The following is a 22,368-nucleotide window of genomic DNA, read 5'->3' as shown; positions in this document are numbered from 1 at the left end:
TCTTTCTCTCTCTCTCTCTCTCACACACACACACACACACACCCTGTCTGTTTGCCTCTCTATGTTCATCTCTCTTTCTACCAGTCTCTCTCTCTCTCTCTGCCATGCAGTCACTCTCATTATTCCACACATTACATAGATGTATCTTATACGACCTTAATAAAGGATAAGTCCAACCAAACAAAAAGTTAATTTGATTAAAGAGAGAAAAATACCCCCCCCCCAAAAAAAAAAAAAAAAAAAAAAAAAAATCATTACACTGAAAATGTCGTCAAATCGGATGGAAAATAAGAATATGCAAAAAGAAATGAAATATTTTCTCCTCGTCATGTGAAAAAGATTTCCATTCCTCACTATAGTTGTGAATTGCCATTGTTCAAACATTGTGTGGTTCAATCAAGAGGGTTCATTCTTTTCAAATCCGTAAAAATTGAAATATTGCATAATTCAAACAATACAAAAGCAAAAAAGGTGAGTGAGTGACACCATCGAATCTTTCATTTGCGTATTACAAAGTTGTGCAAGCAATTTATTGTGAAAAAAAGCTTTAAAATGTATTAACTTTTTAATTTTACATCCAATTTGACTACATTTTAATGTCATGCTTGTTTGATTTTTTTTCTCTCATGATTCAAATCAACGTATTTTGTGCGACGGACTTGACCTGTAATAATGAAAAAAATTAATGTCCACATCATAAAGAGAACATGAAAAGTGTGAATTAAATCGCAGTCATTCTATTTACAAAACTGTGTCGCTTCAATGAATACAAAAAATGAACAGTTGCTTGTCATAACAAAATTTGCGTCAGGATAAGATTATATCTACACAGTGATCACAGATCACGATAGTCTCATTCCAATACTTCAATACACCCCATACCCTCCCACTTTCTTCTCTCTCTCTGCAGACACCCCTCCCCCTAAAAAGTAATAATATTAATAATGATTATAGTGATCATAATAATAATGATAATGATAAAAATAATAGTAACAATTTTAATAATGAAATCTGAACAACAACATATATTAAAATGCAATAAAATTAAAATATTGAACATATCCACATACCTGTTGCCTTATCATTATACGTGTATTTCAAATACATGCTTGCAAGTTGCGCCATAATTTTGACGTCACTATTTCTCGTTAATACTTAGATATTGGTCGACATCAATCACAGTGTTTATCTTTCAAAGTACTTACAAACCTCATTTAATAAAGTACAGGGATCCGTTTCATAAAACTTGTTACAACAACAAATTTACAATAACAGTTAAAAGCTCCTGAAATCCTTTAATCTGATTGGCCGATAGTAAATTTGTTGTAGATATTTTGTATTTGTCATTAGAACAAGTCTTTATAAAACGGGACCCGTATATGTATATTTTTTTCCTGGGATCTTACACAGACCAGTCGTTTATTGTTAATTATTACTCTATGCTGCATTGTTAACGATGATTTTGAACAAGAGAGTAACATAATGTCTCAATAACACCAATGATTCCAAAATGGGGTCACAGTCCAATCGTAAGGTATCCGTAATTTCTTCATCCCATGTTCCATTCGATTTTCTAGTCATGGTTGTTATATCAAATTAATTGTATTAAAGCGTGAATGCTTGTTAGTAAGTAAAAAAATAGTGTTCGGGAGCTTTTTCGAGATACAGAATTGAACTATGCAAAATTAATCTGAAATTTAAAGACACTGCTGTGCATATACTATAGGCCTACGGAAGAAGAACGGTAATATTTCATCTGCGTGTTTGCTGCCCGGCTCAATGTGAAGATTGGATGAATGCTGCCCTCTTCTGTCTTAACTCTGTATTTCAGGCATGTGGCATAAAATACAACATGCAACATGTAAATTGTAATACACCTGCTAAACCTACTTTCCGTTTGGTCTCCCACTCATCATCAAGATCAAATCCTTGTTTGCCTACAGCCACTTTGTCTACTAATTTATTCCAATTGCTCTTTAACCCATAAATAAATTTTGTCTAATATCTTGTTAGGCTTTGCCCATTTCGCCAAGTATGCACTTGATCAAACACTACGTACTCCGTATTATTATGGGAACTATCCATTTTAACAAAGTGCAAAATAAGAAGTAAACGGAGTTAAAACATGACTACCTGGGCATTCAACTAATTGATAGTATCAAGTGAGTATTAAACAAAGTGATGATTGGACCAAACGGGTAATAAGCCAGTTCGTAGTTCTACTCTGCGCATGACTAGAAGATTCTGCGCATGATCAGAGGCTAGGTCATTGGTATCAAAGCCAAAGGTGATTCAAAATTTAATGAGATAAGCACCAACTTTGATGTCTTCTTTTGAATTGTGTTTTTCATTTACATCCACAAAAAACAGCAATACGTCCACGAATGTCTGGTATTTCAAAGTTTGCCTAGTACATTGTACAACATGCTGCATTCAAAGCAGAAATTAACAAATACCTTCATAGAGTGTTCATTGGTATGTTGTTAGCGCTAACAATGCGCCAACAGAGGCCATGATACAACCGGTTATTGTGGCAGCGATGCTATAATGCATTACTTACACATTGAAATAAATGTTTTGACTTCACAATCCGCTTTGTTAGGCCATGTACCTATAGGTCCATGGTTAGGCTAACAACGTGTGCGGCCGGCACTGGTCTATTATATGTCTCCATCGTGCTATGTAAGGCATGCTTACGTAATATCTTGTTTTGAAATCTGCCAATCATGATGAAAGAAATGGAAGGTAATTTGACCAAAATTGTCCATGAAGTAACTACAAACTGGTCTATTAGGCTAAACCGATAGCAGACGAAACAAGTTAAGCCATGATGATATTAGATGATCTGAGAATTACTGACCATCTACGAGAATTTCCAGTGGAAATAAACTATATTATCACAACTGGCAGGACAAGCATTAAAAAGAAGCCTTACTCCCAAAATGTCTACAAAACACTGCTAAAGGTAGAGCAGGTTCCAGTACGCAAATCGCATTTATATAAATGCTAATAAATTTTTGTCATCTTCAATACAAAAATATCGCTATTTGTTTTATGCTGTAGTCCCAATCACTAATTTCAGTGTCTGTAATTTTTTTCAGGGCGTAGCAAGGAGCGGTCCTCTGTTTACTTGCTCTCTCGGACGTTCTGGTGCACAGCCTTTCTTTTTAGCGTATCCCATATCCTTGAAAGCTTCTTTGATCTCAAAGAGGATGTTCGAATTGTCGAGTTCGTCCTCCTCCTCTTCGATGCACTCCGGTTTGGGTTCTTCTTTGTGGAGGGTAAAAGTCATCCAAGTAGACCTGTTCCTCTTGACGGTTGCAACGCGACTCTGGGGCTCGTATCCTGGAGCGGTGGCTGTGATTGTGTAGAGGCCGGGCATCAAGAGTCGCCAGAAGTCACCATCGATAGCTGAAAGGTAAGCAAGGGAATGAATAAGAATGTCTCAGAAGATATGTATTGGTATGAAATGTGAAATAATACTGAACAAGTTAATGTGGACATATGTCACCATAGTCAGTTTAGTTAACATAATCAGGGCCATGGGAACGATTTTTTGACTGGGGGCGCTGATGTCAATTTGACAAGCAAAAAAAAGGGGGGTCACTACAAAATAGGCGTCATTTTCGTCCCGAGAAATTTGACAAGGTAAAAAAATGTTGGTCATTTTGGTTACATTTCTCAATTTTGTCATACCGTCCAGAATTCATGAGGTGCTGCCTATACACGCAGCACCCCCAAGGAAAGTATTGGGGCTGCTTCAGCACCCTAAGCACTCCCGCTTCCCAGGGCCATGCCCATGAAGATAATACAGGCCTATGTTTATGTGCCGTCATTTTGATAAGACGCACAACACTGTTTTCTATTTAATATACTGAGTGCATTACCCCAAAGGTGTCTGTCCGAGGTAAAATCTAAAGGAGAACGTGCATGCGTTACTTTGGGTACTTGTAACTATCAGACCTTGCAGCGTGAGGGGAAAACATCTTTATATTAAATCAAAATGTTAACACAATATGAATATTTAATGCACTCCAAATAATTGAAGAGTTGAAAGTGGTAAATCAACCCTTACAGCATTATAGGCCTACAGGGCCGAGGAGTAACGGCGCTTTCCATATTATGTGTGGCGCTGTATACTGGAAGTAATTTACGCCCTCATCGATTTAATTTAATGAGAAAGTTACATGGAGAATTCAGGGAAGTTAAGTTTTAACAAAGAGTCAAACACGAATCAGTTAGTGAATACATAAAATGAATATATCATTTTAGAACAGGTGAATAAATAAATCAATCCATATTATACATAAATATTGAAAATAAAGACAAAATTGGAATTTTGGGGTTTGGGACGTAGGCCTAACACTTAGCAAAATGGATAGAAGTGCTGACCCAGTACAAGCCCGTACATGGAAATTATTCCTGGGTGGGGTCAAAAGTACGTGAAATCTAAAGTTTTCGAAGGAGTGAAGCGACTGTAATGGTGACATTGGCGGTTTTACATTTCCAGGTTTCAGTTTATCTAGTATGTTCCTCTCTGTGTAAAGTTTGCACTAAGATATATAGAATAGGATTAAAACCATTTAGGCGCCTGACAAGATGAAAAATTGTAATAAAGAACTCGACGTCCCAGGGAAATTATTCATTTAACAATGATGATGTCGATCATACACGGACGAGAAATGTCAGGACCAATCTCTTCGTTATGACGTTATAGTCTTAAATTAGGAGCAGTTATTTATTTAACATTGTTTAATGCACAAAGAAGCAGTAGAATTTTACCTGTCATTTATCAACCTGTCAACACCTAACTATCTGTGATTGATTTTAGTATTCTATCCTGTCAAATCCTGGATTGTTCAGAAGGTTAGCAACCCGCAAACCGGTAGACATAATTAAATCATTAGCTGATGTCTAACAGATCTTTACGAAGGCCAGTTGTTGACAGTTTTTAAACACCATAGATTGGAGATTTAATTGATGTAATTTGACCACCTCATCTCTACGAATAAACGTGACGAAAATGCTTCGCATACTGCCATAAAAAAGTCCAATAACCTATAGCGATATATGAATACACTTCTATATTCATATTACTAATTTGTTGTCCTTTATTTGACAATGTTAAATCATTTGTGTGTAATACCGGCATGACAAATAAAACTCCTGAAATCTGAAATAAAACATAGCAAAATAAAACACTATGTCTAGTGTTTTATAAAACAACTTTCTTATTCATTTTTTATAGTCTTCACAGGCACCCCTGCTGTGAAATAATATCTTACTTTCATATTCCTTACGATTACATACTGGTCATGGACCTTGGATATTTTTTTTATTTGTCTTCATCATCATCAGGTGGAATAAATTGTTTTTTATTCTTAATACCACGGTCTCTATTTCAATATCATGCTCTTCAAATGCAAAAAGGCTAATTTGGGCCTCTCGGAGTGAGACGATAAAACAGAAAAGATGCACAGGTCACCCCAGAAGGAACAATAACGCACTTTTTAAGGATTTACAGTTCACTCTAAAATGCTTGGTTCCCTATATCACTCCGTGCGGAGTGAGATTATGAAATGGATAGCTCTTTTGAGAGAGTATTTAGTTCACTGTTCATTAGTTTAAGAGTTCACCTGACTGGTACAGGAGATAAAGGTTTAAGAAACTATATTGAAGGTTTTAGTATTATTATTATTTCATCACTTTCACTGATGTCGTCGGTCTTCTGTTAACAATCAATCGCATGGTACAGGTAGAGCGGAAAATTCGATTAGCCGACACGCTCAAATCAAATTGATCCAGAGTCATTCTTTCCTCGGTTAGGAACCGGCGAGTCATCTCGGATCACATGATTGTGTCGAATAAACACGTGAAAAATACGGAAGTAATGTCTAGAGTAAAAATTGAAAACCGTTATACAGTCTTATATCAAAGTTTTAAAATTACATCCTGCTAAAAATTATACCCGAAAGGAGGGGAGGGCGTTGATGGAGATTTTAATTTGTGCCTTGTAACTAAACAATTTATATTTGCTACGCCTCTTTTGTTCGTGAATTATCGAAACAGTGGTGGATTTAATTTCAACCTTTGAATGGTTGATGTAAGGTATGTGCAGTGTTTCAAGTTTCCCCATTCCCTGGCGCTTTCATCCCACGCTATGGCCTTAATCTTATCAAAAACATATAATTTAGGGGAAAGTTTCATTTTCATGTGATCTCTAATTTCCCACCTAATAAAAACACATTCCAGAAGAGCAAAGGGGCGAGTTTGCTATTATTCAATAAGCATGCTATCTCGATATGGTTTCAATGGCATCATTTGCATCCTTTGGGTAATACCAAACTGATAACTTCAAGCATGTTTCCTCTTTGGTTGCGATGACAGTGATCCACCACAACGTGTAAAGCGGGAAATAATGAGTGGGAAGAGGCGGAAAATCACCCTCATTCAAACAAGCTGTTGTCATTTTTACTTTGATTCCAACAGGCATGTCTTTCTTGGATGTTTTTGTGTTTGTGAACATGTGATGCTGTCATCCTTTAGACATCCAACGCTCGTGACATTTCATTGTTCGCTTGTTAAGAACATCTTCATAAAATGAAAAACATATTTTGATGCCATGACGCGAGTACCGGAATAGATTTTTGAAAAATAAATACGCCCACTTTGAATTGGGTGAGAAATCTATTCAAATTAGATGAATATTTGGAAGGTATGAAATAATAATGATCCTTTTAATGTATAAAGTTTCTTCAAGATATTTGGAAGGAAAGTCTTGGCTGATAACATAAAGGCCCGCGGTTTAACATTATCATGAAAAGGATTGAACTAGGAGAACTAAGAAGGATTGAACTAAGAGTTGTCTGAACTATTCGAATTAGATGAATACTTGGAAGGTATGAAATGATTTCATTATCAAATGAAATCTAGCAAAATTATGAATCCTAAGATATGATCCTTTTTAAAGTATAAAGTTTTGGTAACAGGATTTCGACCCCACAAATAAAACGAGAATTTCTTCAAGATATTTGGAAGGAAAGTCTTGGCAGATAACATAAAGGCCCGCGGTTTAACATAATCATAAAAAGGATTGAACTAGGCTTGCTAAAGAAGAGGTGGAGAGGTTCAAATAAACCTGAGGTCCTTTATGAAAGGGTAGAAAAGTAAATGCGAAGTAATAATGATAATAAAGTAATAATCTCTGTATTTGTAGGCTTATAGCGTGTAAAATTGTTCCAAAAGTGCCTCCCTCTGTCATGTCTGTGACGAGTTACGATATATGAAAGACAAATACGTCCTAAACAAGTTAAACGCTTTGAATTACCCTCTAACATCATTGTAAAATTAATAAACGAGGGTTCGACGTGTACTTTAAAAGAATTAATTCTAATCATGTCAAAAATACAGCACGACAACGAAAATATTGCATACCTGTAGTGACGTCATGATTTATTGCTGGTCCTGTTACTTTGATAACGGCATCTGGAATCGGCTGTTCTTTAGTGTCAGTAACCTTTCCTTTTATTCCGATGTGTACCTGCAATTTAAAGGAAAATAAAACAACAGAAAATTATAATGCATTGTGTAAGAATTTTATGATTTCATTATTCGTTTTCAAAGACATTACCTCCAGATATTGTGCTTGCACGCCTTCTTGAACGGGTGTTAATGAGCAGCAGACATGCAAGCACCAAAATACCAGGAGATCTGGTGCACATTATGATGGCACTGCGCATAGATATTGTGCTATTTCATATCTTAATAATACGTTTTGTCCATTAATGATACATTTTTCATGACACGTTGAGCTCTTTTTGAAATTATGTTCTATCTAAAATTGAGCCCATTACCCTTTTGGTATGTAACAGACATCATTCCAGTCCACGTAGCATGAAATAATCGGTTACATTAAAGAGCTTTATCAAGAGATGCAATAAATGTCGAAATTCAGTTTGGAGCAAGTTATTATCTCCATGTGAAACATGGCTATAAAAAAAGTGCAATGCTCTTTCAAATGTCACATGAACCTTTTCACTTTATATATAAAAATCCCGATGAAACTCGATCTCACGCAATCAATCCATTTATTGTTAAATATTCTACATTCTTTTCAATTGGTAACCATGGCAACGAGCAACCGATGAAGACTGTTCTGCGTCATTTTTCAATTTAGAAAAATGTAATTGATTTATTTTGCCCCTTTTCCATTGATTTCTTTCTACCAATTCTTGAAGAAGTTGTGGTATTCAAATATTCATCCCATGCGCAAGTAAGTAGACGTACACAATTTCAATAGAGAATCAATATTTCACAGAGGTATATTGACTCATCTGAAAACATATAAAAAGAATAGGAATTCTTCCAAAGAATTGCAGGTGCAGAATAAAAATTTATTTTGAAAAAAAAAACAGCACACATAATGCTTATACTTTTTTTTTATTCAAGCTCAATATTTAATAAATGCATTTTACTATACTACTAGTATATGATTCTGTCAAAACTCCAAAGTTATTGGAAAGTGGGCAATCGTACTTTTAAAAATAAAATTTCCTTGTGATTATATGAAAATATATATGTCTCAAGATGTATAGATTCTTGCATGCACACGGATTAAAATTTTATTTTTCAATTGTTAAAGCATCAATATTCTTTTATTTATATTATCATATTATTATTATTAGTAGTAGTAGTTGTTGTTGTTGTTGTTGATGTGTTACCATGCATTCATGTTTGGATGACAATGTTCCCGATTTTTTTTTGCATCATATCTGAACGAAGCTAAGCGTTGGTACTCTTATTTTAAGAATAAAAAAGTATGTATATCTTATTCCTTTGTGGATTGCATCGGTTTACACCCTCCGAAGACAGATCATAAATAGACATCATATCGTACACAGGAGATACTGTTAATCTAATTGACCTTTATTGTTAATTTTCAAAGGATGGAAATGGAGGAGCGGGGGACATTAGACAGTATACATAGTGAATCAGCTAAAAATGGCGGATGGCAAGGTCTTCGTCGAGTCTCGACATCCCTGGTTGACGGAAATCGAACTCATCAATGAGAAAGAAGACGAGGAACGGAGAGGAAGTTAAAGCAGACAAAAGGTATGATTGAGCAGAATACACACACACATTACAGACAGAAAGTGGGTCATTGCTAAATTTTTAAGACTTAAAACTGGAATTTGTCATGTTTGTATGCAATACATCTTATTTAGGAATAAAGAATAATGGACATTTTCTTCAAAGAGGTTTAAAGAATTTTCTGATTCGGTACTCCTACTGAGCAAATTAAAATGTGGGGTAGTTTTGGTGGGGAATTCTCGGGAGAATAATGCATAAATAAGGAACAGTTTAAGACAGGAAAAGTTTAGACTACTTTTTTGTTGAAGAAGAAGACCAAGGAAAAGAAGGATGAGGAGAAGGAGAAGAAGAAATGGAAAAAAGAGAAGAAAAGGATGGAAATGAATAAAAAGGGAGAGATGAAGAGGGAGTGCTTCTTACGTAGCTACATGTAAGAGTTACAAATTGATCGTTACTGGGCAATGGGGCACTGCACAACATGTTAATATGTTACTATAATCATTATTTCTTTTAAAAAAAATCAGCGCCTGACAAGAAGTAAGTAGGCCACATGAAAAAGACATTGGCATGACTCGGCCGAGGATCGAAACCCAAACCTCTCACTAAGGCGGGTGCTCCTCTACCACTTAACAACCCCACCCCACCCTCCAGAGGTGGATTAGGGTATTTGCACCTGCTGAGTAACTTCGCCCTTTCTTACCCGTTCCATGAATCCTATGAGTGCTTCTTTATTATCATCCCAGAGATCTGGTAGCCTGCTTGCTGGAGGAAACTTGAGGCATCCCATCTCGACCGTGATCTCAAAACAGTTCGTAGCCAGGTAGTTGTAGTCCTGCATACCTACAACGAAGATAAAAACCAGTAACAAGGAATCAAGGTGAGAAAAATATTATACCACATGGGCAACGAACCGTTCGAGACTAAAAATCATATAGCACAGTGATAACGTCTTTATCTATTTTTACGATAATATTAATTACCCGGGCTTGAGATTCCAGTATGGGCCCTACTGGAATAAGATTACGAATTAATTTAACCAGGGGGCCGTTTCATAAAGATGTTCGTTAAGAGCGACTTTAAGAACGACTGGTGATCCTTTCTTACGCGCTAAATCATCACCAATGAATGTACCATTTACCACAAGAAAGGATCACCAGTCGTTCTTAAAGACGCTCTTAACTTACGAACAGCTTTATGAAACACCCACCCGATATCCACTAACTTGTGACTCTGGTTGAAAATTAATAATTGTGGCGAAGTAATTGGTTCGAACCCCGGACCTTACGGCCCACAATCTGAGAGTTAGCTATACCACATGTAGCTCCGCTTAATGAGGGGGGTTTCGAGAAAAAAAATCTTTAGTAGACTTGCTTGGGATGGCCATGGGATGATAATGGAACCAATATCTTTGATCGCACCAATCGTACAGTTTAGATGGTAATACCCACACAAAATATGAAGGACATCATGGACATGGGCCATTTAAGCTGCTGACACACCTGTAAAGCGACTCCAAAACGAGCGATGGTATGTCATTGAAAATGAAGTAATATATTGGGTTGCTTTGGAAACGTTACCTACGGTATGACATGTCAATATTGTTCAGTTGTACCTTTTTTCCACGTACTTTCTCAGCTTATGATGTCAATAATTAATGCCATTCCACTATCAAGTGACGGCATAACTTATAAGAGAACACTCTATGACAAGTTGTGTAAAAAAAAATCCGCTAATGTGATGGTTGGTTAATGTTATCTTACCATACATGTATGCGGCTGTTATGCAACCTGCATTTTAACGAATCATTTTAGAGTGAAAGAGTGCGAAGGAAAAAGAGGTCACTCAATGAGAGAATGAAGTACACCAATAGAGGGGTTTACAAAATATAGAGGGCAAGTGGAAATAAATATCACAAGACCAAAGGAATAGGGGGACTCAAAATACGTGTGGAAAGATTACAGGGGGAAGGAGTGCATTAATAGGTTCAACGTTGCACTGATACCAAGGTCAATTCAGCTGAAGTACACCTCGAAAACTTTTGAGTGGAGTCTTACCCCTTTTGATGCAAAGGTGCTACCAGTAAGACATTCGTCTGCACTTTTAAAGATACAAAATCAAATAGGCCTATGTCATAGATTGCAATAACGACAAAAGTAACGTCAAGGGCGTTTATTTGGTATAAAACTGGCTACAAGCATGAGAAAGGGGGGGGTACAACAAAATAACCTGAATAGGAAATGGGAAATGGGGTGTATCGAATTGGTTGATTGTTTGAGATTAAAGTCACATGATTTTTCAAAAGGGATATTCGTTCAGAGTAGTTAAAGGGGCTCGGAATGAGGTCAGAATGGTACGTTAAGCAAAGGTTAAAGGAGTCACGCATCATTACTATTTCTTATCCATTCAATTCCCCGTTTCCTTCAACTCCTCCTTTCTCCTGATTCCATCTAGTTTCCCCCACTCTCTTGCTCTCACCATCTCTAACCCATCTAACTTACTTTCTTTATTTAAACGTAACCTTCCAACAAGGCAAACGTTTTCAGTTATCAAAATTTTATTTTCAACAATCTTAAGTCATTTATGCCAGGCAATGGAGCTACTGAAGGATAAGTCCAACCCAATAAAAATGTTATTAGAATTAAAAAGAAAATTCCAACAGGCATAACACTGAAATGTCATCAAATTCGGATGTAAAATCCGAAACATGGATCGACACCCCCTCCCCCCGCTCAAACTCGAGACACGTGGGTCAGTGTGGCTGGGTCACTGTATTGCCATGTATCCGTTCATTCGGAGTAGCCTAGAGGCGTAGACGCATAGAGGCTCATTACTGACGGCTAATTTCTTCTACTGACAGATTTATTCCGACCGCAAATATCTTTCTATCGTCAACGGATGGTAATTACGTATATCTTTTACTGTAGTTTTGGTATTGGACACTTTGAATTGAATTGAAATGATCTGTAAAGATTTAATGACATAATTTTGGTTTACACATTGTAGTTACGATTTTGTATTATCATAAAGATTATTTTTATTTAAATGATAATACTTGGATTCATTTTTGGATTCACATAAAGCGAAAACCGGTTTTAAATTGACCCTATAGGCCGCAACAAAATCCGACGTTGACGCGTTTTTACAATTCTTATTCAATTGGCTGTTTTGCAGCGTTAGATTCATGTATCAAAGTTTTTACCTACTAAAATCACATAATAACTATAGCATCCTATTGCCCCTCGTTTAACTTTTTTAAATATACGTATAATTGTATAGTTTTAAGTCAAAGATGACTCTTTATCTTCTTTTGCAGTTGACGATATAACGAATGCATTGTGTATCTATGTTAAAAAGAAAAGATGCTTTATACGGGTCAGGTTTTTCATATAAAAAAAGGTTTTTTTAATTATAAAAAGGAAAATTTGAACCTATAGGTGTTTTATTATATCATTTTCTAAACAATTCTTTTAAGTTTACTCCAATTCTTAAAGACGAATATAGGATCGATTCATACAGTAAACCAGGTTATATAAACTTTATGCAAGTTGTTTGATTTTGTTTTAATCCAGAGCTCCTGCATCATTGTGCATGGAGAGTCTCCTTGGTTCCTGCATGTTGACGTAGAGTTCATTTAGTAAAAGTGGTCACTATTAATATGCATTCAATACTGGCATCCGTCAACTTTCAAAAGGGAATGAATCATAGATCAGCAACCTTAATATTGATGTTTTCCATTCCCAAATCTCTCCATCGAAGAGCATTAACCTTTCCTATTTTGGTGCTTAACAAAACAATATGCCCTAGAAAAAGTAGACCACTAACCTCTTTTTTGTTGTTGATATTAACCATTCCACGTACTCATCGTTAAAGAGCTACTCCAGGCTTAAGTAAATATGATTTGAACAGATAAAGAAAAATCAGACGAACAAAACACTGAAAATTTGATCAAAATCTGACAAGGAATAACAAAGTTATGACATTTTCAAAGTTTTGCATTTTCCGGTGAAACAGTTCTAGGCATGTCTTTATAAATATCAAATGAGCAAATTCATGATGTCATATCCCCACTTCTTCTTTTGTATTTTATTATATGAAATTAGGTTTATTCTAATTTTTCCTCCAAGAACTAAACAGATTAGATTGAAAAACTGATTTGGTGCATAGATATTCATTGATGCAAATTATTTAATTATAAGGGAGACATATTATTCACACATGTATGAAATAATGAAGAAAGTAATTATGATTTCATGTAATAACATACGAAACAGGAAAGTGGGGATGTGACATCATCAGTACACCTAATAAATATTCATGACGACGTGCATATCACTGTTTTCACAAATATTGTTAAACTTTAAAATTCAATAACTTAGTTATTTGTTATACGATTTTGATGAAATTTTTGGCATTTTGCTTTGTGAATTTTACTCTATTTATTCAAATACAAATATTTCCAGCCCGGAGCATCCCTTTAATATTTGAAGAGCGCCCAAAATTGAATTCTTACTTGAGTTTACCCGGCTAGTTACAAGCTCAAATTTTGGTTTACATGTATGGTAGATCATCAAACGCTATTTTTCATTTTGAAATTTTTATCAGTCTGAATCCCAATCCTATTTTTTTTTTTTTTTTTTTTTTTTAAACAAACAAGTGCACACCTAGTTACCAATAATGCATATAGCATTTCCATTTATTTGAAAGCAGGATAAAAGAGCATTGTAGATTAAATGCCTTGCTCACGGGCATAGGTGCCGCGGCCGGGGATCGAACCCCGGACTTTCCATGTATAGCCAGGCGCCTAAAACCACTCGGCCACGGCACCTCCACTATTTACATCATAGAATCGATTGTTAATCTTTACATTCAGATTTGACTATAAAGTCTCACGGCCACATCTTTTTCGATATCGGCCTATACAAATTGCACAATTTTAAATATGATGGCCAACTAAACATCAGCACTTTTTCAATGTTGAAATAAAACCATCAAGCTGTTTTTACGTAAATAATACATACCATTCCAAAAATGTTGTGCTTCTTCAATTAAAATAGATATGTTATAATGATTTATGAAGAATGTATCCACAATTAACGTATTGGCCTATAACTATGTTCCTTGTAGACTCGTGTATTAAATTTCAAAATAATTTGTACAAAAGCTCTGTAAACAACTTTGTTATACTTCAGCCTATAAACCTTATATGTTCATGAAAGGAAATGTACATGGAAAGAATCACATGGTCTTAAAATGATGAAATCATGTGGCACAGGAAGAACAGACAAAAAATATGAGGGGGTGGAAGGGGAGGTTTGAACTCACTGTCAATGCCTCTTTGTGACCTTTCTATACATCTCACCCAGATTTCATTTTTTCAGGGTCGCCTTTCGCCTCGAAAAAGAACCGGTCACTCACCCCTCCTCGTTCGGCCGCCCACCCCTGGACCCAAGAGGACACCACCAAATTAGATACAAATTGTGATCGTGCTTTTTGAGAAAATAACCTTTCAAGGAACCTTGTTTCCTTTTCATCTTGAATGAACCAGTCAAAACATTCCGAATCACCACCGCCCTAGTTTTTATTCAATACGACTGGGATATTGGTAGACGAAGATCTCACCGCCACAGGGGTGTAAGTTTGAACCCCCCCCCCTACTCCCCCTTGCATATGGTTATTAATGGCCATTTGATATTTAAGCGCATTCGCAGAACATTCATTTTGCGCAAAATTATATGAGTTCCGCACAACATGGAAGTCACCTCCAGGCTCCAGTGCACGATGTTTGCAATATTCTATTCGAGCAAAGTCAACTTTCTTCAAATTAAACTTGTACTTACTATTATGTCTTTTGGCCTGTTACTTTTTGTGATATAGCATTTGCCATTCAATTATTTGTAGTTTGTACTAGATAAATGCCAGGAGCTTTTGTAGTCAGGGTCTTCCACATGCTCATGAAATGACGTCGAATCACTGGACTATTCTTTTTTGCCTAATCAGACAATAATGGTCTTTTGGAATATCCTCTTTTTCATTATGATTCCATGAATATGATAAATAAACGTCCACTATATTCAAGGCAGACTCCCAATGAAGAAAATTAAGAAATTCGGAGAGAATTCAAACAAAAACTACATATTCATCACAAGAATTGCAGTTCCTGTTATTTCATTTTTATTTTGTATTTTTTTTGGTGGTAGGACAATAATAGCATAAGTCTTTTCTATGAAATTAGTTCGCGTAGCAATTTTGAAAGATGATGTGTTTACGATTTAATCATGGTAAAAGAGAGGAGATTAACTCGTATATCTGTCAGATATGAGGGATCTTTGTCCGGAAGAGATTGGGTGATATTTGGAGTTGGTTGCAAGCTGTTTCATTTTAAATAATCATGATACTGCTCTAGGGGTGTGAATTAATCAAATACAGTCTGATGACGGATGAATGACGATTTGTATGTGTTTGAAAAAAAATTAAAGAAAAAAACATCCTTCGTCATAATTTCTTAATTACGCAATATCAAATACAACGAGGAGTGGCTGAAGTCACGAGGTTGTTCCTTAGAATTTGGTTTTTGTCCGTTGCGCACCATAACCAAAGCTGCAAACGTGATTCTTATTCATTGCGAAATGAAATGATTATTTATATTTTACATATCCTATTCGTCCACTAACACATTTTCTTTATATAAACCAAAAATGATGTTTGCACTATCACACGTAGACATGTTTGCCAGCTACACAATATACCCCCTCCTCGTGTACCCCATACCTGTATAATTTGTCATAATGGCCCGCAGAACTTATTCGGAGGTGCCTACGTCTTGCCATTTGTAATGCTCATGAAGAATTAACCTTCTAACATCTAGATTTCCTTATTCTCAAAGGCATAATACAGACTCAATTTGGCAGAAGAAAACCTTATGAAGCCAAGTACAAATACTACACGGGATTGCATCATTGGACCAGGTAAGAGGTTGCCATGGAGACAGAGTTTGCAACCTCCCCCGGAGAGCACTCAGACACATTAGGGGATCTTCGAAAAAGTACCTTTATGGTTGCAACGGAACCGGAAAGAAACGGTTCTTTAGGAATCTGAGGTCGAGATAAGACCAGCAAGGACAATAAGGACCCCCTTCATCAGACAGAAAATGTAGCACAATTAGCATAATGCTTGCGATTTTTATAATTAAAATGTCACATTGGGTAGCCATGAAGAACCGACTGTGCTAGAGTGCTTCCATGACATTAGCTCCGGCGACAATTGCTCCTAACCTCCAAAACTAAATGAACCCTAAATCCTTATTTTAACATTTTTCTGAACCAAAAGCTCTATTAAATCCTAACTCAAACCAAGCCCTCTGAGATATTAAGACTGGAGCAAATGTCGCAGAAGCGTTCGTGTCACCGCTAGGGTTACACCTTTGACATACCGATAGAAGAATGTTAAAACACCTATTCCAGTTCAGCTAACACCTGAATATTAATTATTTACAATTCTTTGTTCTTGAGAAGTCCTTATGATGAAAAATACTAAATTTCCCTATCCTTAACATCCATCCAGTTATTGACCAAGGAATAGAAACCAAGTTTTGCTATATAAAAAAAACTATGGTCAGTTGTATAAACAAGAAATATGAATACTACTCCCCAATTATTTTGCTTAAAGCACTATAGTTAAAACTAAGTTTGTGATTTTGTGTTGTGTTTACATCGATAATCAAATATGTCCATTCGCTACAGAACACACGCTTCCGCTATTTTCGTTTCATCAAATTGTTGCGATGGGCCACTGTTTAAGGATATGAGAAATACAGTCGTATTTACTTGAATATTTTGATCCTAAGAAGATTTACATATCAGACCTGATACTTTCATCGTCATCCGATCGGCATCATCATCAATCGTCGTCATTATCATCGCCATCTTATCATCGTAACCACTACCAGTCTACCACTGCCATCATCATAACCACCTCTTCCATCCACCACTATAAAAACCATTAACATTTCCTCCAGCTTACCTCCCTTGATGGAGTACCAATCAGCGCCATTGGTGATGCCCCCGTCGAAGACCTCTGCACCCGAGTAGGGGCAAGGTTCTGTCCTGGTGCTCATGAAGGCGTGTTTGGTAGCGTAGGTCTCTGCAAGGTGCTTGAAGACAGCATCGTCGGGACTGGCGGTGTAGAAGCTTCTTCTGCTTCTGCTCGTGTCGTAAGGGTAGTTGGCAACCATCTCGCCTTCGTGGAGGTTGGCCGATAACACGAATGGGTAGTCACTTATCCACCTTAGAAGGTTGGCTGTCTCGGGCTGCAGCTGATGATTCAGTTAATGAATGAAGGAAACAATTCAGAAATATAAACTGATGAATGAATGATCTACAGAACGAAACTAAATCAAAAAACTTAATATCCCAATTTCGTTACGAAACTGTTCAGATTAGAAGTCTAACCTTGTGCTTTTGACAATTTACCATGAATACGTGGACAATACAAATATTGCCTACTAGTTTAGTTTTTAGGGAAGGACAGATGTAGATTATTTAAATTTGATATCCGTAACTCACCAAATGTCAGTCTACGTTGTCCTTAAGTTTGTAATATTCTTGAGCAATGTGATGATTTAAGATTGCTTCGAAATAGCACATAATCTAATTGAAACTCTTTTCAATGGATTTTCCTTCGATAGCATATTTTTGCGTTACATTATCTTCAAAATAAAGTAATATTTAATTATTTAATGTTATTCATATTGCAAACATTGACATTTATTAAGTGTTATTACTATTGCAAAGGGGTAATTATTATTTTATTTCATTAATAGCTGAAATTGAAGAAAATAGAATCATGTAATTACTCGTACCGAAAAGATTGCCATTTCCGAGATCACCTTTCACTCTCTAATAACAAATATTGACCGGTGTATATGACTTTTCTCGTTAGGAAAACACTTCACTATAATAGATTACTCATCTGTTTTGTTATGGGTTTTTAAACTTATTTTTTAAGGGATGTGAAGACCACAAAAACCAGCTAACATTTCAGATTTGAAATAAAAGATGATTTTGTCACCAAACAGTTCCATTCCTCACGGCAAAACGCCTCCGAACCACGCGATCGTGCGTTTTTTATTCATCATTAACACTCACCGAGCAATCACCTTTTCGTCAAGTATTGACCTTTTGTAATATTTGTATTGCCTTTGGCTGTGAAAAAGAGATTCTCGAGTATATTCGATTTCGGTAATCGTTTTCTTTACGTATCCGTTGTCATGGATACTGAATATATACAAGGTTAAATCTGACCTTTCATATTGATATATCATAATATCTTCTTTGTATACAAGATTTATGCCAGATTTTAAATTGTGCAAATATGATAATGACGTAAAATGCAATGTACGTTAGTGCCCTCTGTATTTTTTTTAATGTAATGGATTTGTTTATTCATCTCCTCTCTCTCTCTCTCTTTCTCTCTGATTATCTTGTCTTATATGTTATTAGAAGACCGGCTCATTTTCCCCCATCTGCCTATTATGCTTTGCATTCATTTTTGTAATCGATTTCCTTTTCAACCAGAACTTCTTCTTTTTTTACTTTGGGTTGATATTTCAATGTTTAATAGGTATGAATATATTCTTTGCTGGATTTGTAACTTGAGTTGAAATCACAATTTAAGTAAAAAAAAGAAGAAAACTTCATATTTTCCTGCAGTTACATAAATATAATTCAATATGTTTTCTATAAATAAAAAACTTGAATCTATTTTCACTTCAAATATTATCAGGTTAAATTTCAAGGTTATAACGCTTATAAAATGAATTAATTCAAGGCAAGTAGATAAAAAATATATTAAGAGTTTTGTAACTATTCAATTGTTTTTGTTTTAGTTGTTGCCTGGCTATCATTCAAGACTTCGTTTTATGCTACATTTATACAGTTGGGAATTAAAACAGAGCAAACTTAGAGCTAAAGATAAATATATCCATATTTTATTCATATGGCATAACAAATGTAAAAGACCATGAAGACAGATGAAGGAAATAATACCCTTGGTAAACTTTTCAGGGAAGGGCTTTGAGGGATAAGGGGAAATCCCATCCCAAATCTTATAGAGACATTTGAGATGTTTTTGTAAAAACACCGTTTTTTGATACTTCATAACTATAATCTTTCAAATTCATACTACCTATACAGCCTTGATTGCCAGGACGTACGAAAACACAACGTGAAATCAAACTTGAACAGTTAGACCCATAAACGTGTCATAGTATCATATCTACTGCAAACACCCTTTCAAGGTATGAGTCAGTGGTCATTCGTGAAGGGATGATTGAGGGAATACATATACGTCATACTCTACACCCATAATTACGCTGCCTCCCCCGGGGGGGGGGGGCACCTCCCCCACCCCATGATTTTTTTTTCAAGAAGTGACAGACCCTCAAAATTGAAAAATAGAGGTAAATATCGTGTAAGTCTTTATTAACAATGACCCTCAAGTAGGTCGTCGCCCCGACCCCACCCCATCAAAATATCTTACCATCATGAGTCCTTATAAGGTGCCATAATTCCAATTTGCAATGCGTAGATGCAAATACAATCATTTTTACATTGTTGTCGCTTTATTATTTTGTTTCAAGGCAGCTTTTACATTTCTAACATACCTTTAAAAGATCCGATTTGAGTGGAATAAAATGATGATTTTGTCCTCCCAGACGCTCGCTCTCGTACGCCATGTTGTTGAGGTTTGGGAAGTTTCTGTTAAGATCTTCACCGTTCCCATTCGTTCTTCCGTAGAAAGGCAGCGACAGTCCCTATGGCATAAGGTAATTAAAAATAATCATTCGATAAATCATTTAAAGAAAATGTTCGGAACATAATGATTATTATTCTTCTCTTTTTACATAGATATATACATGTACTTTACTGGTTTCCATTGCTCCCAAGATGAAATAACTGTTCATAATATAGCGCCCCCACTTTAAAAAAGTTCACACAAAGTAGGAAATCCGTTTGGAAAAGAGAAGCTCTTTGCCATCTTCTTTTTTATAACAGAATGTTGATGTTTTCCCCCAAGTCAAATTACCGCATGACAAAACAAAAATTTCTTTTAAATCTCTATTAAAAAAAAAATGTGACGGGGTAAACGATCAAAATCGTGCTTTGAAATGTTGGAGTTGTCGCAGGCTATAGAAGCCCTGCAATTTGATTGGCAAAGGGTAGAATTATCGGATCGATTTCACTACCGATTGTAATTTATCATAATTTGCATTCGTCTGCAATCACTAATAGGTTAACATCAGATTGGCAATTGCTTAATCTTTGTAAAACGTCATACCTGAGAAGAATTGAAGAGCTCGTAGGCTTCCTGAAAGCCGTCTGGATTCATCGAAAATAAGATATGTAACCTAGTCTCATTGACCAGTCGTTGTATCCTGAAATCCTTCTTGTAGTATTGCATACATAGGTATTCGGCGAGGTGAATAAGGAGCTCTCGACCAATGGGTTCATTGCCATGCATGTTTGCAATGTATTTCATCTCTGGCTCTCCTGCAAATGGAATTAGAGAGATTTGAGATTGATTAAACTTTGGTCTAAAATTTGTGGTTTAACTATGGATGGCCAACTGTGACACAAATCTCTAACAACAATGTTTAATCAGGGAAGTGGGACGTGAGAACCTCAAATTTTCCTGATTCAATTCATAAGCTCATTTGACACTTGAATCAATCATAACAGTCTGAGAATGGTAACCATATAATTATTTTCACCATTCATGCCATTGCAGCATGGACAAAAACCATTTAAAGAGTATTAGATATTGTGACGTATTCGGCTTCCCATAGTGTTAGCACAATGTTTAATAGACCATGGTCTAAGTTAAACTGGACTTAAGAATACAGTCTGGGAAAGTCGTGTTTCATTGTAAAATTAGATTTGACTATAACCAATCTCGTTATCCCATGGTTACCAGTGGAGCATTCTAGTCATTGATTTTCGCTGACTTTATCGTGGAGCGTTGCGGCCCAGTGGATTAGTCTTCTGACTTTGAAACAGAGGGTCGTGGGTTCGAATCCCAGCCATGGCGTAAAATTCTTCAGCAAGAAATGTATCCACATTGTGCTGCACTCAACCCAGGTTATTATATACTATCAGCCAATCAAATGCAATGCTTTCCACTAATGTATAACAACTATCAGTGAAAATGCCTGGCAAATCGACTTTGATAATATGTAGCAAGTCTGTGGTGTCTAAATTTCATTATTGAAATCATATGACTCTTGTTTTCAGCCATAAAAAGTAAGGACTTTCAAAACTAATCATGAAAAGCATTTTTCCTTTTTAAAAATGTTCATGGCAGTTGTTAATTTTAGAAGTATTTTTACATGTGCTCGTCACATATTCTGTATTTTTCGTTGTATTGGCCTTTCCCCATACTTTTTATTTGTTATTTTTTGTATATACCTTAGTTATTAAATACGCCTTTTCCACTGTTCGAAAAGTACCGTATACATATTCTAATTAAATTGAATGAAGTATGAACTCATGTCTATCGCCGGTTATAATACTAACTTTATTTTCTTTTACATGAACATAACATTATAGGCCTAAAAGAACTATGGCCAGAATAATGATTTGGTTATCCATGTTAATATGTTATACAGATGATGAAATGAAATGGGTTTTAAACTTTGGTTTCATTGCCACATTCGAGTAAATGCCTGGCTGTAGTGTAAACCATGGATAATGTTGAAATACAACCACCATCAAGTTTGTGGTGCAATAGAGAACATGTTAACTCAGAAGCCTAGAGGTTGAGACAAGGATCTCATTTCCATGTTTCCAAACGTAGAGGTTACCCAAGGGTTACCCACTTCCCCTGTGACCTTCAGGTAGCTCCAGAGATCTCACCTACTGCAGGTACGACTCTGATGACAATGCAGAATTAACGGTTTCTCACCAAACACACATTGCGGCACCATCCTTGAAAGATGATACATGTCGAACAACTTCCTGCTGGGGATCAGGAACACGACTCTTTCAAGAAGCAAGCTTCCTTCGAGCATCCAACCAAAGGAAATTGCGGGGTGTTTCGGAACCAGAGCATGGAATTCACCCGTATCTACACCCTCCCCTCAATATTCAGGTCTCCCCTGATGCCCCCACTTGCGTCAGGCATGGACTAACAGTCACTTATTTGAACTTCAAAGCAGATGAAGACAGTTCCGCTGTACAAGATGACGCTGTAAGGTGTTAACCATATGGAGAACATGAGTCTGTG

The 22,368-nt window shown here is 36.1% G+C and overlaps 1 protein-coding gene across 1 annotated transcript; it reads right to left on the bottom strand.

Annotated features, from left to right (window-relative positions):
• Positions 1 to 721: 721 nt before the first annotated feature.
• Positions 722 to 20,655, bottom strand: LOC129277818 (carboxypeptidase E-like). Its single transcript, XM_054913987.2, has 6 exons — positions 20,425 to 20,655; positions 19,751 to 19,900; positions 17,110 to 17,401; positions 9,791 to 9,930; positions 7,435 to 7,540; positions 722 to 3,411 (listed from the first exon to the last, which is right to left on the bottom strand). The coding sequence occupies exons 1-6, from the start codon at positions 20,623 to 20,625 to the stop codon at positions 3,098 to 3,100; spliced, it is 1,203 nt and encodes a 400-aa protein (XP_054769962.1). The 5' UTR covers positions 20,626 to 20,655; the 3' UTR covers positions 722 to 3,097.
• Between the last annotated feature and the right edge of the window lie 1,713 nt (positions 20,656 to 22,368).

Source organism: Lytechinus pictus, chromosome 15 (assembly GCF_037042905.1).
Source record: "Lytechinus pictus isolate F3 Inbred chromosome 15, Lp3.0, whole genome shotgun sequence".
In the NCBI taxonomy this organism is placed as follows: domain Eukaryota; kingdom Metazoa; phylum Echinodermata; class Echinoidea; order Temnopleuroida; family Toxopneustidae; genus Lytechinus; species Lytechinus pictus.
Note: the sequence above shows the minus strand (reverse complement) of the source record. Positions and strands in the feature narration are given on the sequence as shown.